General features: G+C 43.5%; 1 protein-coding gene across 1 annotated transcript in view; it reads right to left on the reverse strand.

Moving 5' to 3' along the window:
• The window catches only part of SYNE1 (spectrin repeat containing nuclear envelope protein 1), a 501,407-nt gene extending 485,289 nt beyond the window's left edge, over positions 1–16,118 (reverse strand). Inside the window, 2 exon segments of the mRNA XM_070376885.1 lie at positions 5,345–5,636; positions 15,625–16,118. Of these exon segments, the coding sequence (XP_070232986.1) occupies positions 5,345–5,411 (67 nt within the window). The 5' untranslated portion in view covers positions 5,412–5,636; positions 15,625–16,118.
• Positions 16,119–26,516: the final 10,398 nt, after the last annotated feature.

The raw sequence follows: 26,516 nt of genomic DNA on the forward strand, positions 1-26,516 counted from the left end.
GTCTTCTCTGGCATTTACCTCTTGCTCTTCCAAGTTGCATGAATGCTATCCTGCCTTGAAATAATCAACACTGATACTTTATATAAAAATCTTTCTAGATGATCTTCAAATGAAAACAATGTAATTGATAAAAGTCAGTCAACAAACCCTTTTAAAGCAAACATTATGCAGAAGCCCTAGAGAAAATGACAAAAGCCTTAACCTCTTGTCACTCTCTTAAAGAAATTTATGATCTGAACAGTTCAACATTTACTTTTTCAGATGTGATTATAAACTAAAGTAGCTTCCCAGGTGGCACTAGTGGTAAAGAACCCACCTGCCAATGCAAGAGATGTAAGAGACGCAGGTTCAATCCCTGAGTTGGGAAGATCGGGCTTCCCTTGTAGCTCAGTCGGTAAAGAATCTGCCTGCAATGCAGGAGACCCGGGTTTGATTCCTGCATTGGGAAGATCCTCTGGAGAAGGAAATGGCAAAAAACTCCAGTATTCTTGCCTGGAGAATCCAATGGACAGAGGAGTCTGGCAGGCTACAATCTATGCAGTCACAAGAGTCAGAAATGACTTAGCAACTAACCCACCACCACAAACTAAAGTGACTCCATGAGCCACCTGTTAAACAGATTCCCTTGGTCAGCCTTTAGGCTTCCCGGGAGGTTCAGTGGTAAAGAATCCTCCTGCCAATGCAGGAGACATGGGTTCAATCCCTGGGTCAGGAAGATCCCCTGGAGAACTAAATGGCAACCCACTCCAGTATTCTTGCCTGGGAAATCCCATGGACAGAGGAACCTGGCATGCCATAGTCCATGGGATTGCAAAGAGTCAGACATGACTTAGCAACTAAACAACACAGTAAGTCTTTTAAGAGCAGAAAATGTATGTACATATTATGCGCAATTAAAATTTAATGCCCTATACTATGCCAGTGTCTACTATTTTCTTTTATTTAAATATTAAAATGCTTATATTTAAATTGATGAAAGTTACATAAACATTCATTTTTCTTAACAGCAAATGAAACTCTGCATTGCAGTCTGTCTGCTTATCCATAATTCAGGATCCCAGCCTAAAACATTAAGCCCAAACAAGCACAAATATTGGCAAAGGTGAAATATTGAACTGCTACAGTAGGATCATAAATTATTATGTCACAATCTGTGCATGCGCTTTAATTTCCTAGCACTGGAAACAAATACTAAGACAAAAAAAACAGACAACAATTATAAATGTAAACTAAATAAGTAAGAGAGAAAAGCCAAGGTGTCATTATTCAAATCTCCATACTTTTTATTCGTTATTTATGGAGCTGATATGACAATAAAATCCGAGAAGGGGGGGAAAAAAAACGCTTAGTTATGTGGATTATCTATCCAGGCAAAGTAATGAGGATTCTAGAAGAATGTTCTTATGGAACTGAACTTTGAAAATATTAATAGTAACTCTGATTCTATTTAAGTTAATAGAAATAAAAGAGTATATAATAAAAGAGTCGTGTCGCACTCTTTGCAATCCCATGAACTGCAGCCCGCCAGGCTCTTCTGCCCATGGGATTCTCCAGGCAAGAATATTGAAGTGGGTAGCCATTCTCTTCTCCGGGGGATCTTCCTAACCCAGGGATTGAACCAGGGCCTCCCACATTGCAGGCAGATGCTTTACCATCTGAGACACCAGAGAAGCCCAATAGAAATTTACTTTTTCTCAAAGAAATTTCACTCATTTGTCTTAATTATCTGGGCAATAATGGCGGCCCCTCGTGTATTAGGATCTTGGTCATTGGTTTGGAGATTCTAACAGGCAAGAACAGTTACTCAATACCCTTGGCAGAAGACAGGTCTCCTCCATCAGAGGAGGCTGACTCTTCTCTGGGCTCAGAGCAACAGTAGGAAAAAGTGAGAGCTAAGCTGAGGAGGAAACCTCCCTGGCTGAATCAGCAGAATTAACCCAGGAGATCCGTAGGTTAGCAGAGAAGTCCTCCTGATCAACTTTCCTTCCACCTCTGCCGTTTGGCTTCCGCTAATGCAGGTTCGATGGGTAGCATCTTGTAGCTGAGCAGACCTTACATTTCCCTGTCGCCAATTCACCTATTTTATGAAGCACTTGATGCTAACAGTTAATGATACCTAGTGCAAAGGAATTTTCTCTCCTGAATTGTAAGATTTACTGTGCTAAATGTGTCAGGTACCCTTAAGACATGTTATAACTCTTATACTACAAAGAAAAAAAATTATACAGCAAGTACAGTCCATTATGTAATAAAATGACTAGCTTTATACAGTATAGAATATATTAAAAAGTTAACATTCCTCCCCAAATTTGCATGATGAGCCCAATGTGTGACAAACCGCTAGGCTCACATCTTCTCATCCAATTTTCTTCCGTGACTAATGGGACAGTTTGTCATGTGACAGAGTTCGCAGTTTTAAAAGCACTTTTTGTCTGTTATCTCACTGAGCTTGACAACAATCTTGAGAGAGCTAAGCAAGGTAAAAACAGTCCACCTTTTGCAAGTGGGGTTCCCTAAACTCAGATGTGAATTAGGACATTTATCATCACAGGCCTAAGGTGGGGTGAGGGTGGGGCTCCAGGACTTTCCCATACTTCACTCACCTCTCAAAAAAAACCACTTAGGTCCCCACCCACAAGAACAAACAAAACACTGAGGCATCAGTACCCTTCTCTCTCCTCTCACCCCTAACATTACCTTAATTAAATATTTTTACTGAAGCACAGTCACTATACAATATTATATATTATATGTACATAATATAGTGACTCACAATTTTTAAAGGTGATACTACATCTTCCTGATGGGAGGGACTGGCTATGGGGAAAACTGGGTCTTGCTCAGGTGGGCAGGGCCATGCTCTGTAAATCCAATTTTCTGCTGCTGGGTGGGGCTGTGCTCTCTCCCTGTAGTTTGGCCTGAGGCAGTCCAGTTCTGCAGTCTGCAGACTCTGAAGTGAAGTCGCTCAATCTTGTCCGACTCTTTGAGATCCCATGGACTGTAGCCTACCAGGCTCCTCTGCCCATGCAATTCTCCAGGCAAGAATACTGGAGTGGGTTGCCATTTCGTTTTCCAGGGGATCTTCCTGACCCAGGGATCGAACCCAGGTCTCCTGCATTGCAGGCAGATGCTTTACCATCTGAGCTACCAGGGAAATCCCTGCAGACTCTATGGTAGGGCTAATGGTGATCTCCTTCAAGAGGACTTATGCCAACACGCCACGCCTCCCAAGACCACTGCTGCCATGCCCCTGACCCCCGTGGCAGCCAACTGTCGACTCCATCGATAGCTATCATAAAACACTGGCTAATTTCCGGGTGGGCTACAATACATCCTTGTAGATTACTTATTTTATACATAAGTTTGTACCTTTTACTCTCCTGGCCCTATACTGCCCCTCCCCTCTGCCTTCTCCCCACTGGTAACCACTAGTTTGCTCTCTGTATCTATGAGTCTGCTTCTTTTTTGTTATATTCATAGTCTGTTGTAGTTTTTTTAGATCCCACATGTAAGTAATATCCTATAGCATTTGTCTTTCTCTGTGTGATTTATTTCACTTAGCATAATGCCCTCTAAGTTCATTCTTATTGCTGTACTACAAAAAGTAAATAAAATAAAACACTGAGGCATGTATTTTTCTCTCCTCTCATCCCCAACCACTACCTTAATAAAAGAACTTTCATTCAAACCAAAGTATAAAGAGAAGCATGTTCATAGGACCATGATCTAATTCTGAATTAAGTGTTTTGAAATTTACTGTCTACAACTTTCCACTGTTGTCAGTATGTATCTTATCCAGAGAAATTTCACATTTAATCACTCAAAGGATAATCTGCTTTATTACCTAATTATCTTCCTCACACTTTTGCTTATCAATCCATCATTTTGAAGCTGAGGTTACTGAGGCACAAAATGGTTCAGTCCTTTGCACACAGGCAGACATAGACAGTGGACTGGAACTCCAAGTTCAGTGTCCCATCCGCCCAAGAAAAGATACACAACTTAAACTGCAGATCCTTGGCACTGGACAGACCCAATTGGAGGTTTTTTTCAGCCTGTGGAGGAGGTTTCTGCACATACTAAGCAATGATCAGTCCTTCATCCACCCAGGTTCTTTCCAGCAGGACAAGTGGGATTTTTCAATAATCAATGTGAAACAAGTACCACCTGCACTGACGCAGCACAAATCAGCCCAGGCAGACAAATGCGGGTGGGGGCCACACAACTGCATCTGACTGCTTCAGTCAGATTGCCCATCTCTGTTCAGGCAAGAACAACATTCAGCTCCACTGATCACCTGATTTTCTATAACTGGAAGCGTGTACCAGGTCATGAACACCCAGATGTAGTAGTTCAGTCTGTATTTGAAAGTCAAAAGTGCCCAACTGGAAATAACCACAATGCACATTAAATGCATTATAAGCAAGGAAAGTCGGGCTTTCCCACTTAATGTGATGGCTATGGTGCCAAGCCACATGCTCACTGGCTGGAGACACTAGGAAACCTAAAAGCCAAGCTACTGCATTATGTTCAAGCTCCCTTGACAAAGATTAGAGCAAAACCGTGCTAAGTATGGATATTTTTATATCCTGAAAATAGCCACGTGAAGAAGCCTGAGAGAAGAGATGACTGTGACAAAGAAGCAATATTTTTATATATGCGTCCATGATTTTTTTTATGATTCCAGGAATACACGTATTAAAGAAAATTCAGAATTAGAAATTCATCTATCAGCTTCCATAACATTTCACTGCTAACTCTCTTCTATAAAACAGTTCGCTGTCGGAGAAGAACACAGGTAAGGGACATGGTTCCAGTCCATCCAGGCTACTAGTCACTGACCTCATCTCATCACACGACCCCTCTGGATCTCTTTGTCTCTTTTTACTGACAGACTTTCTAAATATCTAAGAGCTTTCTCCCTGGGATAAGGGAACCACTTGACTACGGCACACAGTTATCTGCTCACCACTGTCATGATATCCTTATCAGGGCCTTGTCATGCCGCTGCGTCTTCATCTCTTATTGAAGGATAGGTTGCCTATAACTCGGAATTCCCATATGGACACTGGATTAAGAGCCATTAAGGTCACGCTCACCCAGACACAAAACCAAAACAGGAGCTTTGTCTTTTTTTCTACTTAAAGAAGACAGCATCTTAAAATAGCGTGGATACTAGTTTGAAAACATTAGGATAAAAGCCATCATTGTTATCCCCTTGCTGTAGTTTCATAAAACTGAATAAAAAGGCAAGCAGATTTGGAAAGAATCTGAGATAAGTCAGTATTGCAAATTTAGAGCCTCTAATAAAATAAAACAAAAAACCCTCGAAGCGTTTTTTTACCTTGCAGCCTCTGCATCACGTTGGCGATGTCCCGAGGGGCCCGCGAGGCTGCCCTGGAGGCGGCCATGGCTGCCCCTGAGGGCGGAACCACCACGGGAGACTCTGTGTCCGGCCGGGTGTGTCCCTAGACCACTCCAGAAAACATACTTGAAGTTCTCCGGTTCTTTCAAGTGACAGACGATTGCCAAGTCCCAGGCACTCACAGCAGTCCAGGAAGAAATCTCCCAGAGATCCAACCACTTCTTTTTCTTCTCTTGCTTTAAGACTGTCTTCTCAGGATGAACTCAGGATTCTGAAAACCAAATAGAAAAAAAAAAGGTTCAATATTTTTCAAAATATCAATATAGGTCACACAAGTGCAAAAAGTAGAACTATGCTTATTTAATTTGAAGAGATGATTCATTACCAAGTGAAATGACTAATGTAAAAATACTTAAAAATCTATAAAGTGGTAGGCAAATATGAGGGCTTCCCAGGTGGCTCGGGGCTAAAGAATCTTGCCAATGCAGGAGATGCAAGAGGCGCAGGTTCAATCCCTGAGTTGGGACGATCCCCTGGAGTAGGAAATGGCAAGCCACTCCAGTATTCTTGCCAGGAAAATTCCATAAACAGAGGAGTCTGGCAAGCTACAGTCCATGGGGTCTCAAAGAGTTGAACCCTACTGAGCACAGCATAGCACAGGCCAAATGTGAGAAATTCCCATGATGCTTGATAAAATAAACAAACACTTGAAACATACACAATAAATTTGTCTGCTAAAAGGAGAAGTGTTCACGTTTTTCTATGTTTTCTTTTTAAACTAGTCTTTTTTTCACCAACCTATGAAAATAAAAGTACTTTTACCCAAAACACCAAGCATTTCTCAATATTCACAAGTTCTCTTATCTGGGTTGTTTTAGCCGGTTTTGCACGCCTACTCTGCTCTGTTTTGTCTGTACACTTTTCAGGAATGAGATCAGATCTTAGCTCCTAAAATTTGATGAACTGAAACAGGATAAATATAAAATTTCCTGTTCAATTGCTAAGTCCTGTCTGATTCTTTGTGACCCTGTGAACTGCAGCACTCCAGGCCTCCCTGTTGAGTTTGAGACTCTGTCATTTAAAGAGACAAACGGGTTTGATTTCGTTTTTTCCTCCCCATAGAAAGATTCTAAAGTAAACTGTAAGGCCGTGGTGGGGTTGAGGGCTAAGCAAGAGAGGACATTTTTCTTCTAACCTCTTCCTGAATTCTCTGCTTTGGTCAAGTCTAATTCATCATGTTGGACTGGGGAAGCAAAACAGAAGTAGGAGAGCAGCTGATGAAATCTTGACATTGAGACACGTGCTTTGAACAAGGATTTCCTCACCCTGTTGCTGCTGCTGCTAAGTTGCGTCAGTCGTGTCCGACTCTGTGAGATCCCAGAGACAGCAGCCCACCGGGCTCCCTTGTCCCTGGGATTTTCCAGTCAAGAATACTGGAGCAAGTTGCCATTTCCTTCTCCAACGCATGCATGCATGCTAAGTCGCTTCAGTCGTGTCTGACTCCGTGCAACCCTATGGACAGCAGCCCACCAGGCTCCTCTGTCCACAGGATTTTCCAGGTAAGAATACTGGAGTGGGTTGCCATTTCCTTCTCCCTTCCTAACCCTAGGGTTGACAGAAGAAGAGGTCTTGCCATGAATAGGACAATTAATGACAGAAAGAGAAGGAGCATGAAAAATGTACACAGAGAAAGAAATTTAACTAAGACGCCAAACCAAGGGGGCCGATGTGAGCATGACACTTTTACAATTCATACTCATCTCTGGGCTGTGATGATGAAGGTGAAGAAAGGAAATAGGGTGAGTCAGGGGAGAAGGGCAATAGCAAAACTGTAAAGAAAACAGTTCCTCTGTGTGGGGCAGTCCACTTTTAGCAAGAAAATAGGAAGAGTCTGTGAGGGCAATCAAACATCATAACATGAATGTGTGGTCATAAAACCAGCAATATTTATGAAGAATTGGTTAAGTAATACACTGTAATTACAGATTACAACAGATTTTTAAAATAGCATTAATACCAGCATATACTGGTACCTGGCTGAATTGTATGAATAAGCTGAGAGCATCGTTTTTAGACTACCACCTTAAAAAGGATATAAAACACCCTACCTGCTGCTACCTTGCACATTTCTGGGGCCAGAAAGAGTGTACTGGCCCCTTAACAAGTTCGGGGGCTGCGATGCAGTGAACAGCATTGCCTCGTAAGAAGGTAAAGACAGATTTCTCTTGGCTACTTGCAAAGATACTGGAAGTAGGACCCAATATTTGACAGCTTCTGAGCTAGAGAGGTACCTGTGTGTGGGCAGCTCCCCCAGGGATTCTTAGAGAAGAAATAATTACTACCAGCCAGCCCTCATCCATCAAGATCTTAGTCCTGCTGGAGCTGTGTGCCCATTAGTAGCCTCCATGTCCTAGGGAAAAGCACTCCACAAGCCCACATACCAAAGCTACCTTAATTTGAAGACTGATGGACAGTGAGCAATGCCTGAAGGATCTTACAAATGGCTTTCCTAAACTGTTACAAATTAAGGTTCTCCAAATACAAGATCATAACTTTCTGAAGTCTAGCTAGCTAGCTACAGATATACTAGGTAGAAATGAGGGAAGAAATTCATTTTAATTTAGCTACCCAATGCCAGACCCTGCTCAGCACTGGATTTCACAGATGATTAAGACAAGGCCCCTACCATCAATCAAGAATTAGAGAATTAAAAGGGATTCCTTCATGCCATTGCCTTACAGATCACCATGCTCCTAGCTCTTCTAAATCATGTTCATCTTCTCAGTGGAGTAATACTGAAATAGTTCCCTCTCTCCCTCCCTCCCTCTTTCTGTCTCTGTCTTTATTTTGATGCCACATTGAACTCAAAGCAAAGTTTAAAGCGAAGAGGAACTAAAGAGCCTCTTGATGAGGTGAAAGAGGAGAGTGAAAAAGCTGGCTTAAAACTCAACATTCAAAAAACTAAGATCATGGCATCCAGTCCCATCACTTCTTGACAAACAGAAGGGGAAAAAGTGGAAACAGTGACAGACTTTCTTTTCCTGGGCTCCAAAATCACAGTGGACCATGACTGCAGCCATGAAATTAAAAGACGCTTGCTCCTTGGAAGAAAAGCTATGACAAACCTAGACAGTGTATTAAAAAGCAGAGACATCACTTTGCCAACAAAGGTCCATATAGTCAAAGCTATGGTTTCTCTGGTAGTCATGTAGGCATGTGAGAGTTGGACCATAAAGAAGGCTGAGTGATGAAGAATTGATGCTTTTGAACTGTGGTGTTGGAGAAGACTCTTGGGAGTCCCTTGGACTGCAAGGAGATCCAACCAGTCCATCCTAAAGAAAATCGACTCTGAATATTCATTGGAAAGACTGATGCTGAAGTTGAAGCTCCAATACTTTGGCCACCTGATGCAAAGAACTGACTCAATGGAAAAGACCCTGATGCTGGGAAAGACTGAGAGCAAGAGGAGAAGGGGATGACAGAGGATGAGATGGTTGGATGGCATCACTGATTCAATGGACATTACTTTGAGCAAACTCCAGGAGATAGGGAAAGACAAGGAAGCCTGGCATGCTGCAGTTCGTAGGGTCACAAAGAGTTGGACATGACTTAGCAACTGAACAACAACATTAAGCTCAGAATTTCTCTGTTTGAGTCCATCTTTAGTTCATGTACCTGGTGTTATTTCCACAGTATAACTAATACATTCTGAGTGCCAGAGTTCAGTGCTAGATAAACAGGATGAATACAACACGTAACCTATTGTTTGAGAAGCTTAGAATATAGAAAAGATAATTCAACAAAAAATCATGGCTAAGTGCAAATACAGAAATAAGGGATATAAAGCATAGGCAGTATACCAATTTGCAGGTTCTGAGAGTGTCCTGGGAGGGAACAGCTTCTGCCCTGAGCCTGGTAAAGGTGTTAGAGTTAATCAGGTGAAAAACATGGGATGCATTCCAGGCAGAATGAATAACTTGAGCAAAGGCACGGACACATGAAACAGCTTGACCAACAGACAGATAGTGAGGGACTCGACCAGGTGACATTCTGGGGCTGAAGCTGGAGAAGGAGGGAGCAGCCAGATGGCTGAGTGTTCTGCTCAGAAGTAGGTTCTGAGTCCCCAGGAGGCAACAGGAAACGCCAAGCTGGAAGTGATCATGTGCAATTTAGATTATTCTAGCTACATTTTTAAAGGGTGTATTTGAGGTTAACAACATAAAGCTCCAGGAAGATCAGTTAGGAAAGCATCTTAGGGACCCAGCTGAAACATATGAGAGACTGTACAGGATAGTGAATGAATAGAGAGTAAAATCCAAAACATCTTAAGAAGGCAGGATATGCAGGACTTGGTGATTGGTGGGGGAGGGGAGACGGGAAGTGGGAAGTGGGGTCCTCAGGGGATCTTGAGGACTCTCAGGGTTCTGACTTGAGATTCTGTGTGGGCCATGGGCTGAGTTCAGCACTAGAGTGGCTGTGCAAGTTATTATTTCCCCAAACTCTGCCTTTCATACCCTCACATTCTTGCTAAGCAGTTTCTTGATGACTCCTTCACACTCTCAGCTAATGTAACCCAAAGGCTTCCTGGACCCAGGACCCACACTGCGTGTGAAGCCACACCTAGACGCAGCACACTTTCAGCAACTCCCTCCATTTCTTCTGCATCAACAATCCACACTCTGATAAGAGCGATTCATCTTATATCCCTCACCAATGAGTCTCATCTCCCTCTAACCAGGCTGTGAACCTTTTGCAGGCACAGAGATCACAACTATTATTGCTTTGACATCCTAACCATTGATATCAACTACATCCCTGAACACATCCTAGCCCCTAAAACATATTTCTGTTTTATTGAACAATGTTCACATTACTTTACCTCTGCAGGGCAACCCCCAGAAAACTCGTTCCTCCCTACAGTAAAAGATGTTGATGCAACATCCTTCCCTTTTTAGGCATGAGATTAAATATTTTGCTTTCATCATTCATGTACACACATTATTTCCTACTTTGTGAAATTCTGATATTCTTGCTTTTTACTGATACTTAAATTTAAAGAGGAAAATATGCCCCTTTAATTTGATAAGAAATTTCAAATGAATCAAACAATGATCATAAAAGGAGGTTTTACAAGATATGTGCTCGGGAGGTTAGAAGATGTGAGTTTAAACTTAGCTTTGCTCTGATTGGGCTTCCCTGGTGGCTGACTGTAAAGAGTCTGCCTGCAAGGCAGCAGACCTGGGTTCTGTCTCTGGGTTGGGAAGATCCCCTGGAGAAGAGAATGGCAACCTATCCAGTATTCTTGCCTGGAGAATTTCTGGGACAGAGGAAACAATCCATGGGATCGCATAGAGTCGGGAACAATTGAGTGACTTAACACTTTGTTCTGACAATCAGGATGATTCTGAGCCGGTTCTGTGTGGGGAGGTTCTCAGCAATGTCCTCAACAACCCCCTGACATGTGGAGGATGGTCCGCAGAAAGGCACAGACTCTGGACTAAAAAGACATGGAAGTGACTCTTAATTCTGCCTCTTCCTGCCCATGTGGGCATGACCTACAGAACCAGAACATCAGAGGAAGGTCCGGCACCATCAGTGAGCTCACTACCCCCAGGGTAATTAACAGTTTTTAATTGGGTGCAATATACTGTAGCGGTTGGAGGAGGAAGAGGTGGAAAGGGACTGGAAGAGAGAATTAGAGAGACATCGATGGGTCATGGACCAATTAATAGTCCTGAGACCGTCTCCAAATCCTCTCCAGAGAAGGAACTAAGATTACAAAGTGGCAAGCAACATCCACTACACCTAGCAGAGAGGTGAGATTCCTGTATTGATTATTTCATACAGAAATGCATTGAGAATTCACATGTAAAGGACACACTGCTACTGGGTAAACATCAGTAAACAAGATAGATAAGCCCCCTTAGAGTTTGTGTACCAGAGGGAAAGATGATATAAACAGCATTATAACAAAGTAGGTCATGTATTGTAATGGAAAAATGCAGGGTACTGTGGGAGCAAAGAGAACATCCAATCAATACCATCTGCTGCATTTATCGTGTGGGCTGCAGAGGGAATTTAGACGATCTACTGTCTGGGATCCTCCTGTCTGAACAATGGGCTCTTCTTAACCCTGAGACCTGTGAAAAGCACAGGAGTGAATCATCACAACCTGACTTTTCCAGTCAAACAGAGTGGAATGGACTTTTCTGTCCATTCTAAGCAGAATGGACAACTGACTGCTAAAGCAGTCTCCTGTTGGTGCTCTTAAAAAAGAATTCCGTATCATCCCTGAATATCCACTGGAAGGACTGATGCTGAAGCTGAAGTTCCAATACTTTGGCCATCTGATAAGACAAGCCAGCTCATTAGAAAAGACCCTGATGCTGGGAAAGATTAAAGGCAAAAAGAGAAGGGGGTATGCAGAGGATGAGATGGCTAGATAGCATCACCAACTCAGTGGATGTGAATTTGATCAAACTCGGGGAGACAGACAAGGACAGGGGAGCCTGGCCTGCTGAAATTCATGGCGTCACAAAGAGTCGAGCACGACGGTGACTGAACAACAACACTAGAAGAAACACTGCTAAGCCACAAGACTATATCTTTAGAAAATGTAACAAGTTTTTAAGTATTAGGAAACTACAGCAGAAAGTTACAACCTCTGAAACAACCAGAAATGATATGGCTCATTTCTAGGCAAAGAAGATGAACTGAGACCATAAAACATACACAGATTCACATCTGTATGTAGCACTTCATTAGCTGTCTCAATATGTACAACAGCACTCCTGTTAATACTTCCCTGGTGGCTCAGATGGTAAAGCGTCTGTCTACAACGCAGGAGACCCGGGTTCGATCCCTGGGTTGGGAAGATCCCCTGGAGAAGGAAATGGCAGTCCACTTCAGTACTATTGCCTGGAAAATTCCATGGACAGAGGAGCCTGGTAGGCTACAGTCCATGGGGTTGCAGAGAGTTGCACACGACTGAGCAACTTCACTTTCATTCTTGTTAAAATCCACTATTAAAAAATTTTGAAACCTAATAAATACATTTCAACACCCCCTTCTATCAGTCCTTAGCCGGAGTGAGTCACATAGTGTCTAATTTTACATTTAATTATTGTTTTTCTCTATGCATCCTTTAGTTATGGTACTAATTAATGCATACCAAGACAGCTAAATGGCTGGGGAAAAGAGGGATATCCTGTAGTCACTACAAATATATTACAACATCTGTGTACTGGCTATCAGTGTGTAGTGCTGGTAATTATTCACTGTTATGAACATTACACCTCCCCCCAAAAGAATCCACCTGCCAATATCAGGAGAGGTGGGTTTGATCCCTGGGTTGGGAAGATCTCTGGAGAAGGAAATGGCAACCCACTCCACTATTCTTGCCTGGAGAATCCCATGGACAGAGGAGTCCATTAAGTTGCAAAGAATCAGACGTGACCAAGCACCCACAATTCATGAATGTTACAGGGTAACAAACAAAAATTGGTCCTGTCCTTGGAAGAACAAACGTGCATGACAGATACTGTATCGTAATTGAACTTTCTTCGGTTCGCCTGGAGTGTAAATCCTGCCCAGAGATATCTGCTCCCCTTCCTCCCCAGCTTGGCTAGAGTCTAGACTGCACTCTGTGCCAAACAAAAGTTCTCACTGGTTTAGACCACAAGGAAGGACACATTTAACACTTTTAAGAGAAGATATGGACTTCCCTGGTGGCTCAGATGGTAAAGCATCTGTCTAACAATGGGGGAGACCTGGGTTCAATCCCTGGGTCAGGAAGATTCCCTGGAGAAGGAAATGGCAACCCACTCCAGTACTCTTGCCTAGAAAATCCCATGGACCGAGGAGCCTGGTGCAGGCTACTGTCCATGAGGTTGCAAAGAGTCGGACACGACTGATCGATTTCACTCACTTCACTTAAGAGAAGATAAGCAGATTTCCTCAAAGAGGCGTCTTGGGTTCAGACCACAGGGTGCGGCTGCAGTCTCTAGGCTGGTGCCGCCTGCCCTGCAGGAGAAGTTGTCACCAACCTTGCCCAGTCATGGGCTTCTCACATCCGGTTTCAGTGACACCTCCCTTCACCTCCAAGTAGCTGTGTGGGCTGCATAATTATCAGAAATCAGGTCCTACAGCAGCACCCTCCCCACTAAACACAGCAATGTTTGAACATTTTTAAACAGCAAACTACCTTTTCCCAATCCTTACTCCTTTGCAGAGAAGAATCAAGTGGGGGAAAAAAAATGTTACAACAAAAAAGAAATAAACCATTTTATGAAGAAATCATTAGTTAAGACAGATAAAAGTGAAGCTCTAATGTAATAACTGAGCAAGTATTTCCAAAGGCTAGCAATATTATTATCTGAGTCAGTCTGAGACTGTGGCTTTTATCTTCTGTGTGAAATAAATATATTCAGTTAGCATTGATTGGGCACTTTTGTTCTCAATTTGCCACAAAGTAATAAACAGACTCAAAAATGCAAGACAAAATAGCAATGTTGTTTTATGACATCTTTCTGGTGATGTCAGGAACTTTTTATCCATCCTATTAATCTTTTTCCTCATGGAGAACAGCAAGCCTCTCCAAGAAGAATCCTCATGACTCATGGTTAAGTCAGCATTTTATACAGATGGGGGTCATATTAACAACCTTTGCTTAGTCGAAAATTATCATACTTTCTCTTGCACAAGTCTGGCTCTTGCATACAAATGCTTTCTTTGGAAAAGTGGATCTCAGATGAAGACAAAAATAGACAAGCATTAAGGAAGAGGGAGGGAAAAAAAATCATTCATTTTGAACTTTCTTAACACGCACAGAAAAATTTCAGATGCATACAGGTTTTCTACCCCCAACCGAAAAGCTCAGAAATGAACATTCTGGGATGCTAAACCTCACAGCTGGTGTCTCCCCACTGCCCCGAACGCCCTCACCCCTCCAGTCCACCCCCCTCAGCCGGCACCCCTGCTGAACCTGACTCTATTTATGAAAAAGGGCCTGAACTTGAAGCCCTTCAGATCTGTTATCCCAGATAGCCCTCCAAACCCCGTTTCTCAACCGGCTTTCTTTCCCTGATGGCTACTAGCTGCTTTATTTTACATTATTTTCGTGCCCTTTGCCATACACCTGCCACTCGGCGAACCACCATTTCACAGAACTCCCTCTGGCAGTGATGCAAAAAATCTGTCTGAAACGTGTCTTTCTGGAAAGGAGATGAAAGTTATCTTGCCCTCTAGTGTAGGCTCCGCCTGCCTGCCATCGCAGGCGACAGCTGGAGTAGTCTGAAGCCCCGGCCTCCTTGGTTCTTCAAGCCCTCGGGGCTGCACTACCCATGTCCCCTCCCCCAGCCCTTCCTAAAATAGTCAGTGGAGGAAGGGAGGCTCCTGGAATTTGTTCAACGCCCTACATCTCCCATCTGATAGTAGCAGCAGCCCCGACCATCGCAACAAGAGGGCGGCTGCCTTTTGCTTCTGCGTCTCTGGACCCCGGGAGAAGTGCCACAAGCGGAAATGTCAAGTCGGGGTTGGGGGGCGGATATTCATAGGGATATGTACGTAGGAGATGCTGGCAGTACGCCCCCCACCTCCGTATCTCCCTGAGTACCACACACGTACACACACCACCGCCACCATCACCACCTTCTCCCTCCCGTTAAGCACGCACGACCCGAACCTGCAAGTGCAAACTTGCTTACAATCTGTCTGCAATTTGTTCGGCTGGCACCCAAAGCCTCTCTCTTACCTTCTCTCTCTCGGGCTCGTCCAGGTGCCGGGCAGCGCAGCGAGCGAACCCGCGGCGGCCGGGCGCGCTGGGGGCCGGCGGCGGTGGCGGGAGCCGGAGCGCGCGGCTGCGGGGCTTTGCGGGGCGCCGGGCGGCCCCGGTGACCGAGGACAGCACGCCGGGGGCCAGCTCCCGGGCCGGTGGCGGATCGCCCGCCGCCGCGCTCCCGGGCCGCTCGCACGCTCACTCACTCCTGCGCCCAGCCGCTCGGCGACTCTGCCCTCCCTCGGCGAGCGGGTCCTCCTTCCGGGTGCACCCGAGGAGGGGGGGTTCAGGCCTCTCCCCAAGACCCGCCACCCCCCAACACCGCCCCCGCACTGGGGTTCGGCTAGGGAAGGTCGGGGAGGTTCCCGACGCGGCCCGTGCGCCGCCACGCCCCTCCCCGCGCCCGGCGCCCGGCGCCCGGGATGCGCTGGTCCCCGGCACCGCTGGGGGCAGGCGCCCAGGCTCTCTCCCCGGCTTCCCCTACCTCCTGGAGATGCTCGGCCGCCTCCAGCGTCTTGCTGCAGCGGCAAAGGCTTTCCGCGGCTCTCTTCCTCGGGGAGCCTTTCCACCAGGTCCACCTCCCGGGGGGTCGAGGAGGAAAGAAATGGCCGAGAGCGCCGGGAAGGAGATGCTCTGCCCCAGCTGCTAACTTTTGCCTGGGATTTCCACCGCCCGGCTGACCTTTCAGGGCAGAACCTATCTTGAAAGGCTGGGGAGGTTCGCTGATGGTCCCAGGAAGGAAGTGATGCGGTTCACTGGGGACATTTCTCTGGCTCCTTTTCAATCAACTTTCGAAAAAGATCCTAACGGCTGACCTCTTCCGCAGCATGCAATTTAAGGAGACGGGTCAGACTATATAGGCTTTTGTTCTTGTGGTTTATAAAGCTTCGATTTCCGGAGGAGACATCCGACCTCTTGATATTTCTTCTTGGTTATTCGTCAAGATGACGCTGGAGAACTGCCTTCAGGTTCTTCCCTCGCGCTCTCGGCGAGTCTGTCATCACAAGTCCTTCTCAAGGTGTCGAGGAGATCTGGGGTTGCCGGGTAGCCTCCTGAAGAATGTATTTTGTTGTGGTTTTATGGTCTCCAAGCAAAGTCAAACACAGCCTCTCTTTACCAACAAGGAAGCCCAGGTCCAAGAGGACTGCAGGCAACAAATAATTACAGCTATGTTGCAAGAATATTAATAATTACTCTCAAATTTTCAATCTGAACAAATCGTTTTTTCCATTAGCTACGTTTGCAGAATGGGAGGCTGGAGCTTTTCAGTGGACAAAGTTTTTCTCTGCCGTCTGCCTTTCCCTAGCTCACTGCCAACACGCCACTCTTTAGCTTTGCATTTTCTTCAAAGGCCTTTCTTTCTGGATTCTAACAAAATAATAATATCTGAAATGAATCTAGTGAGTTAATCTGATGTGTTTCCTTGTGTTTACATATTTTAGAGACCAAGGAATGAATCTCTAATTGCAGAAACTGGTTGTGGCAGGGAGTCGGGCCTGGAGAGGGTGGTGTTGGGGGTCACTCTGAACATATCCTCTGCCTCAGGGTGACACTCCGCATGGCTGCCTAGAATACCTTGTCGAGGTGACCCACCATAGCCTAGTCATACAGTTACCACCCTCTGCCTGCATATGACTGGACTGAGATCCAAGCTGCAGACCTGTCACTCAGGAGGAGAGGGTGAGAGGGCAGCTGAGCTCTTCCTTGCAGTCTGTGCTTTCATCTAACCAACTCACTCACCAACTGAAACTCCTTCCCTAGACTTAGCTGCTCTTCTCCCAGGAGCAGACAGGCAGGAGCCTAGGGCTTTCTGGCTGGCATTGGTTGCCTGATGAACTGAATGTCCACTCTCAGCTCATTTTTATCCTCCACCGAAGGACTTAAGCACATCATCGACTTTTGGGAAAGGCTTGTCTTTTTTCATAAACCCCAGGGAAGTGTGTTGTAGCTTCATTATTCGACTGTATTGTTCAAACACCTACCATATCCTGAATATTGTCCTAACTGTTGGAGCCACAATGGTGAACAAAACCAAACCTGGCTCCTGCCTTCACTGAGCTTCCAGTATAATCAGGAAGAGAGACATTGATCAAAAAAACATGCAAATAATTATAAAACCCCAGCTTCCAAAAGAAGGCAAATACTTTGAGAGCCTCCAATGAAAGGAATCAATTTAGTTTAAAGAATAGGAAGACTTTGCTAAGGAAGTGACTTTTGAACTGTGAGCTGCAGGAAAAGAAACTTGGACTAAGAGGAAGGCAGATAGACTGGGGTCTAGAGTAACACTCCAGGGCAAAGGATCCATGGAAGAAAAGCACATGGTGCTTTTGAAGAAGTGAAAACCCATGGGACTGCAGAAGAGAAAGCAAGGGAGGGAACAGGAGCTTCAGTGGAAAATGGGCCCCCTGAGACTCAAAACAAAGCGAAGGGCAGATTGTGGACGTCTTAAAAACCAGCCCAAAGAGATGGATCATTAGGGGAAGTCTTTACAGTGCTCGAAGTGGTGCAATGTGATAACACTTAAGTCTTGAAGCTTTTCCTTTGGCTACAATATGGAAAACAGATTAGAAGTGGGGCCAAAATGCGTAAAGGTGGACCAGTTAGGAAGTTGTATAGTAATCTTTTAAAAAGATCATAGCCCTCATCATTACGGTGATGGTGGTGGTGAAAGTGCATGGGTTCAAGGGATGTTTAATGGATAAAAAGAGCGTGAGACATAAGGTCGTCTGTGGCAGAAGGAAATCATAATAGTATAAAGTCTTGGATTTTGAAACAAGAAAGGCCTAAGCTTAAGTCTCAACTCCGTCATTAACTACCTGTGTGAATTTTAGCTAGTAATTTAACCTCTCACAAGCTCAGATTTTACAAACTCATAATCAGGATTATAACAGCGTATCTCATTCATAGGGCTGTTGTGGGGAGTAAATGAGCTAATATTGGCAAGATTTCATAGTTCAGAGCCTGGTGCGATCAGAAAGTACAGTATAGCTAATGTCATTTTTATAGTTATAGTTATTATTGCCATGATTCTAAACATTTAGATGTTTCTAAAGTTGGCAAATAAAGAAAATACCGACTCTGCTTTACAACAGGCTGATTGAACTGATTGCAACTAGAACACCAGTTTCTGAGAGCAGCAAAATAGAACCCATGGGGCCATCACAGGCTGAGAGACAGCAGTCTGAATAGCAACCTGATTTCCTCCTCCATGGAGCTCAAGGTCTGTCCTCTTCATCTGTCTATTCTTCAGACCCTCCAAGTTTACACAGAATCTTACTCCTAAGCATCATGGCAACAGGACCAACTATATCTCTTCTCTGCATTAATAGGAGGTGGAAAAGAACAGCAAAAAAGTGCCAACTGGTTTCAGTTCAGCATTATCCCAATGGGCGCATCACTGTGTTCCCTGTATTTGTAAAATAAACCCCAATGGCCATATGAAATAAACAGTGAATCCTTTATATGGCTATCCTTTCCCTTTTATGTAATTGTGTTAATACCATGGCAAAGATTTACCACAATTAAATGTGTTGTCGATTTATTGAAAGCAGCAACCCAGGGTCTTACCAGAGGTGCATCTTTCAGAGATCTGCACAAGTGAAATTCAGTAAGCGGGCCTCTTCTTCCACCTGCTTCCAATGGTCTCAAGTCCCTTCGAAACAAACTTCTATGCACAGTGCAGGGAAACACTAAACAAAATGGCTCTTGCTTCTTAGAGGTAAAGGGGCTTTGCCTTGTCTTGACGCCGTCAGTAATGGTCTGCTTGGCTTAGGGAGCTCCTCAGTGGTAACTGCCTCTGTGGAGTTAGTCTAAGAGTTAGACTCCGTGGAGTCTGCTAAGGAGAGGGGAAGGGCAGACAGGGAAGGAGGAAGGGGTTTACCTGAAGGAAAGCTCAGAAGGATGTGGGGTTCAAAGAACTAGGATTCAACCAAATCCGCCAAAATGTCCCTTCTGCAGTTCTCAACAGGGCCTTCACTTTCGCTTGAGAGGCCCAGCAAGCCTTTGAACTCACTTTACATTATAAATCTGCAAGCTGCAGCAAATTTAAGTCTGTCTGATTCTTTGCTCTCCCAGCATTGTAATAGCTGCAAGGGTAAGAGTTCTAGAAGCTACCTGGCCTCTGACCATGCCTCGATCTAAGATTGTAAAGTTTCTAAACTTATCTTTTTCTTTTCTTTATGGTCTTCATTGTCAGAAGTAACTGACCCATCCCATGGTTCTCCTAATTCTCTTTCCTACTATAATATTCCACAACAGTAGCCATATTGGTCTCCAAATTCTTATCTTCAGTAGGCCCTTAATTTCGAATGTAAACTTCTTCCCCCCTCCTTGTGATGTCTCTTTAGAATTCTTTTGTGCAGTGGAATCATATCATCCTTCATCCCTGTATGTGAACCCAGGCAGGTCAACTAATCAGTCTGAGATTCTCATCTTTGAAGGTCTGGACCATGGCATGGCATGAAATAGTATGTCAGCCAGGATTCATTAAAGTAAAGTCAAAGCAGCTTGAGGTTTTGAAACAGGGATTTAGTTGTTCAAAATTTTTGCTAAGGCTGGGTGAGGTGAAGTTGCTCAGTCGTGTCTGACTCTTTGTGATCCCATGGACTGTAGCCTACCAGGCTCCTCTGTCCATAGAATTTTCCAGGCAAGAGTACCAGAGTGGCTTGCCATTTCCTTCTTGCTTTGTCTTTCATTGCACCTGCCATGAAAGACCTCGGTGACTCACTGCTGCCACCTAGAGGTCAAGGTGCTGCAGCAAATGGCTAGCGGCATCACAACTGCCTCTGCTCTGACTCCTGGTGGTGGAGCTTGGTGTCAGTCACTGTAGAACTACTGTCATAGCTGCTGGAGGGCCAATTTCTCCACGTTCCATTTGCCTTCCAAGTCTCATGTGAGAGCATGGGCAGAATGTATGTTTCATCCACCCCACCCTTCCCCAGGAAAGAGCCTGGGAAATGTAATCCCCATACTTCCAACCTCTGAGATGCAGGGCGAGTGCATAGAATAGACAGCAAAGATTGTTTTCCAACAAACAATATTCAGTACAAACACAGACTCGGAAAGAAAAGCAAACTTATATTTAAATTATAACTCATAGGAACTCCAGTTTAAAACACTGAGTCTTTTAAATCTGTTAACTCTCATATTGATAGTATTTTAGAATTTCAAGAGCTACAATTTTAAGACTGTTTTTTTAAAAGAACACAAAAAATAGCATATCTGATGAATTTTAAGATGACATCTACCCAGTGTAAGCTTGTCACTTTCTCCCCATTGTTCCTTCAAGAGCTGTTCTTCTTAAACCAGTGTTGTCTTTCCCCTGCTTTAACCGTACACTCCCAGGATCATGGCCTTGATTTTGTCACTATCAACAATAACAATCATTTGATACTGATAATCTCAATGTTAACACTCCACTCTCTGACTGCTTCCTCTTTTGTTTTCAGCCCATTTATTTTTCTGCTTCAATTCCAGGAGTTTCTCAGCTAAATAGGACTTATTGCCCCTGATAAGGCCACTGCCAGTCCTTATGATGACTTTGTGTTAGAGAGGGAGCCTTCCTCAAGATGTTTCAGGTCATTCTTTTGTAGACTGTTATAATAGGCCATTTGGTAAGAAGTAATACCATTACTGTCTGCAGATGACATGATACGATAGATAGAAAATCCTGAAGAGACCACCAAAACACTATTAGAGCCAGTTACATGCCAAAGAATCAAACTGGAATGCCATTTGCACATCCTATACAAAAATAAACTCAAAATGGGTTGAAGACCTAAATGTAAGACCCGAAACCATAAAACTTCTAAAAGAAAAAGAAGCAGTAAGCTCTTTGACATTTCCCTTCGTCGTATTTTCGAAGATACCTCTCCTCAGGCAAGAGGAACAAAAGCAAAAATAAATGGGGCTGCATTTAACTAAAAAGCATTTGCACAGGGAAGGAAACTGTCAACAAAGCAAAAAGCTTGTCTACCGGATGAGAGAAGATACTTGCAGCGTGATTTACAGTAACCAAGATATGGAAGCAACCTAAGTGTCTGTGGATAGATAAATATATAAATATATATTTGTAAATATAAAATACATACACACACGATTATTCAGTCATAGAAAAGAAAGAAATCCTGCCATTAGAAACAGCATGAATGGACCTAGAAGGTATTAACCTAAGTGAAATAAGTCAGACGAAGAAAAACAAATGCTGTATGATTTCACTTGTATGCAGAACCTAAAATACCGAAACAAAGGAATAAACATAGCAAAGCAGAGTAGACTCAACAGAGAACAAACAAATGGTTGCTAGAGGAAAGGGAGGTTAGAGGATGAGCGAAAATAGGGGAAGGAGATTAAGAAGTACAGACTTTCAGCTACAAAATGAATGAGTCACAAGGATGAGAGGTACGGCTGGAGGCATATAGTCAATTTTATTGTAATATCTTTGTGGAGGGTAGCAAAACTTAGCAAATAGGGTAACTTGGAGAAGGAAATGGCAACCCACTTCAGTGTTCTTGCCTGGAGAATCCCAGGGACGGGGGAGTCTGGTGGGCTGCCGTCTATGGGGTCGCACAGAGTCGGACACGACTGAAGCAACTTAGCAGCAGCAGCATAGGGTAACTAAACATATTGAAGTGATCATTTTGTAATGCATAGAAATATCGAATCATTATGCTGTGTACCTGAAACTTACATAGTGCTGTAGATAATTTTATTTCAATTTTTTAAAAGTATATAGGACTTCCCTGCTGGTTCAGTGGCTAGGAATCAGCCTGCCGATGCAGGGGACATGGGTTTGATCCCTGTTGTAGGAAGATTCCACGTGCCACAGGGCAAGTAAGTCCATGCACCACAACTGCTGAGTCCGTCCACACGAGAGCCTGTGATCTGCAACAAGAGAAGCACCACAATGAGAAGCCAAGCACCGTGACTAGAGAGTAGCCCCTACTCACCGCAACTAGAGAAAGTGCACACGGAGAAAAAAGACCCAGTGCAGCCAAAAATAAAAATAAATCTAAAACAGTAAAAATAAATAAATAAATTCGTAAACACTGGGAAGCAATGAATCAAAATGCCAATTATGGTTATACGTGAGGAGTAGGGATTATGGGTGACTGTTGTTGTTGTTGTTTTCACTTTATTTTGTATGTGTTTTTAGTTATCAGAAGGGCTTCCCAGGTGGCACTGGTGGTAAAGAACCTGCGTGTCAATGCCGGAGATGTAAGAGACTTGGGTTTGATCCCTGGGTCAGGAAGATCTCCTGGAGGAGGACATGGCAACCCACTCCAGTATTCTTGCCCAGAGGATCCCATGGACAGAGGAGTCTGGTGGAATACAGTCCATAGGGTCACAAAGTGTTGATGTGAAGCAACTTAGCATGCAGTTATCAGAAATGAGCATATATTGCTTGAAAAACTAGAAAGAAAATGACAAATGTCATAAAAGACACTTTTTAAACAAAGCAAGACATTTGAGTACCATCTGCCAGATAATTATTATAATAAATATACAAATAATATTTCAAATATGAATAGCATCCAGTTAGTCATATGTGGTAGCTTGTGACTATTGATCCTACCATTTTTTTTCGTTGTCCACCCCTTTTATGTTTATCCCTCTTAAAATAATTTCAATTTCTTATTTTCCTTCCATTTATCCTTAACTACCTTTCCTCTCATTTTCTCCTACTCGCTTGGCTGAACCATGCACCTCTGCCTGTTTGGTGCCAGCACTCAGAGTGCTGAGTATGGCTGGAGAAAAATCCAGTCATACTAACTGTTCTATGCATTTATGATCACAGAACCACATACCCCTGACTACTCTGCTTCTCTGATCAACACATTCTCTCACTTCCCTATACAAATTTCATGCATTTCCCATTTCCACAGACTTCCAACAGTCTTCCCCACACCTAAGTTTTAACTGTCAACCTTTCTTCTTCTTTCTCTTGAACATCTTAAGCAATCCAGAGAATTTCCATAGCTTCCACTGACATCTGCACTATTTGCATCAGTGACTTATATAATATTCAAACTTCTCTGCTATTGTTACACAAGAGTTCTTCAAGCTCCTCAATAATGCAGTTCCTCCACTTACATACTCAATCCATCCTTCTTGCCAACAATACTTTCCTCTCTTCCCAGAATCATTTTTTTTCTTTACTTGTTCTTTCTCATCAATATGGAAACATGCTGCTATTTATCTCATACTAAAAAAACAAAGGACAAAAAAACCCCTCTTGATTACCATTTGAACTCTAAATACTACCCATTTCTTTATTTTCAAGGGTTGGCTGTGCTCACTGTTGGCCAATTCTCTCCCCCAACTTGCTGTGAGTTACCTACCTTATCTGGTTTACTAATCACTTCTTTTCTATGTAAGATTTTAAACATTTATCACTCTACCTTGAACTTTCTATCCTTCTTTCCACTTTATTTTTTTCTTCCAGCACTTAACACCAACATTGTGTGTATATTCCCTTACTTATCTAGTTTATTTTCTGTCTAACTGCTACAAAGGCATAAATTTTGTCTATTAATTCCTAGCTTTTAAAACAGATGAATAAAAGGTAGCTCAGTAAGTATTTGCAGAATAAATAAATGAATAATATATCAATCTCACTATACATTATGAAATTCTACAAATCATCAACTATACTGTTAAAATATTATCAGTTTACATTTGGAAAATTGTTACCCAAACCTCCAGGGTATCTAGGTCTTCAGTGGGCCATCAGCACAGAATAACCTCATGTTTCAAATGTTGATTTTCTTTCTTTTCAACCCTCCATTCCATTTTTCTTTTCTTTTTTGAAGTAGAACAAAAAGTGCTACTCCAAAGCACTCTGGTCACTGTACATTTGGCTCTGTTTGGATATATAGTTTTATGCCTGCCATGGCTCCTGATAAGTAGACATCTCTGAAATCCCCTGATAAATTCACTTCAATTTTGTGCTTTTTTTCATATTTCCCTTGGGTTTCTGTCAAGGTCTAGTCATATTGGAGTCTTTTCTTTGTCTTATACTGTGATGGTTTAGTCGCTAAGTCGTGTCTGACTCTTGTGACCCCATGGACTGTAGCCCGCCAGGCTCCTCTGTCCATGGGATTTTCCAGGCAAGAATACTGGAGTGGGTTGCCGTTTCCTTCTCCAGGGGATCTTCCCAACCCAGGAATTGAACCCAGATCTGCATTGCAGGCAGATTCTTTACCAACTGAGTTATGAGGGAAACCCCCATGTCTTATATTAAGATCATCTATTTTTGTCCTTATTCCCTTCTTTTTCAAAAAAGTATTAACATTTTCTGGATACGTTAAAAAATAATTTCATAGGCGGCCCCCATTCTTTCTCACTTTGATAGTGACTTTCCTAAGCACTGTTTTGAATGGAGCTTTTGTTTACAAGATAACTGTGCCAGTAATGACATCAGGTTGTAGATGGGTTTGCAGTGGGGAAAGATTATGTGGATTGAAGAACTTCTTAATTGGATTCCTACAAAGAGTGTTCCAGAATGGCTGAATGAGCTCACTGTTACACACAGTTTTATTGGCTTCTTGGAAATACTTCAAGGAGCCTTGGAGAAAGGAACAGAGAGAATTACTTGTGAATTTCTTCTTCCTGGTTTATTTCACTATCCATGCCCATTTACAACTGAAAAATTTGTGAGAAATCATCAAAATCAAGTCTCCATGTGATCATGTTTCACATTATGATGCAAGCAGCAGAAAACCAAGCTGAAACTGACAAAACCCATAAAGAAGATTTACTAGCTCCTAAAAGTCTGAAAAATGGGTTTCAGGATTCACCCAAAGTTTCCATCAAGGATTTGGTTTCCTTTCCTGTCTTCTGCTGCCCACATGTTGTCTTCACCCTAAGGCTGATCCCCCGGAGGGTTGTAGACTACCTCTAACAAAATCTTGGACTACATACATCTTGGTTCATCCATTAGAAAATAACACACTTATGTCTGTCTAAACGTTTGAGGCGAAGTTTCTAAAACCCACCCCAAATGGGCTGCTGCTGCTGCTGCTAAGTCGCTTCAGTCGTGTCCGACTCTGTGCGGCCCCATGGACTGCAGCCTACCAGGCTTCTCCGTCCATGGGATTCTCCAGGCAAGAACACTGGAGTGGGTTGCCATTTCCTTCTCCAAATGGGCTGGCTTAGGTTATATGCCTAACATTCTCATCCCAACCAACTTCTGTGGCCAAGAAGAATAAAATGTTCTCATTTCACCAACGAGGACCCATACTGGGTATTAAAAGTGACAAAATATTTTCCCAAAGCCAGTGGTCTACATGAACAAACTGTAGATATCTGCATTTGTCAGAGTCCGTACGAGGATCAGAAGTCACACATTAGATTAGGATAATTTGAGGTGAGATATATTGGTTTTTGTTTTCAATTCAAAAGGCTAGATAATGAAGCTGTGCAGTAGAACCGTAAGGCCTCCCACAGAAATTTGGGGAGAGCAACCGCAGAGCCATTACTGATCCTGAAGCCAAAGAAAGAGGGGAGGGAACGTGGAAGGAGGATCTTGTGGAAGACAGTGTGTTGAAAGGAATAGTAAGCGGTTAGGAGCACACGTAACTTCAGAGGAAGTGGAGAGGGAGTAAGGGGAACTAAGGCTCCAGTATTCTTGTGTTTTCCTGTTTCTGCTGGGGCTTCCCATTGTCCAAACCAGACCAGCTCTGCCATCCCTGGGATTCTCCAGGCAAGAGCACCGGAGTGGGTTGCCATTTCCTTCTCCAATGCATGAAAGTGAAAAGTGAAAGTGAAGTCGCTCAGTCGGGTCCGACTCTTAGCGACTCCACGGACTGCAGCCTACCAGGCTCCTCCGTCCATGGGAGTTTCCAGGCAAGAGTACTGGAGTGGGGTGCCATTGCCTTCTCCGGTGGACCAACTACTTTTCCTAATTAATCGCATTTATTGTCATCATGGTCTTCCCTTGTGGTTCAGCTGGTAAAGAATCCACCTGCAATGAGGGAGACCCAGGTTTGATCCCTGGGTTGGGAAGATCCCCTGGAGAGGAAAAGTCTACCCACTCCAGGCCTGGAGAATTCCATGGACTGTATAGTCCATGGGTCACAAAGAGTTGGACACAACTGAGCTACTTCCCGCCCCCCCCCCACCATGTTGTCATCATAGTATCAACAACTACAGAAAGAATATTAGCTAATTGATGAGATATACAAGAGAAGACTCTACACATGGATATCACCAGAAGGTCAACATTGAAATCAGATTGATTATATTCTTTGCAGCCAAAGATGGAGAAGCTCTATGCAGTCAGCAAAAACAAGACCGGGAGCTGACTGTGGCTCAGATCATGAACTCCTTATTGCCAAATTCAGACTTAAATTGAAGAAAGTGGGGAAAACCACTAGA

The sequence above is a fragment of the Bos mutus genome, chromosome 9 (genome assembly GCF_027580195.1).
Source record: "Bos mutus isolate GX-2022 chromosome 9, NWIPB_WYAK_1.1, whole genome shotgun sequence".
Classification (NCBI taxonomy): domain Eukaryota; kingdom Metazoa; phylum Chordata; class Mammalia; order Artiodactyla; family Bovidae; genus Bos; species Bos mutus.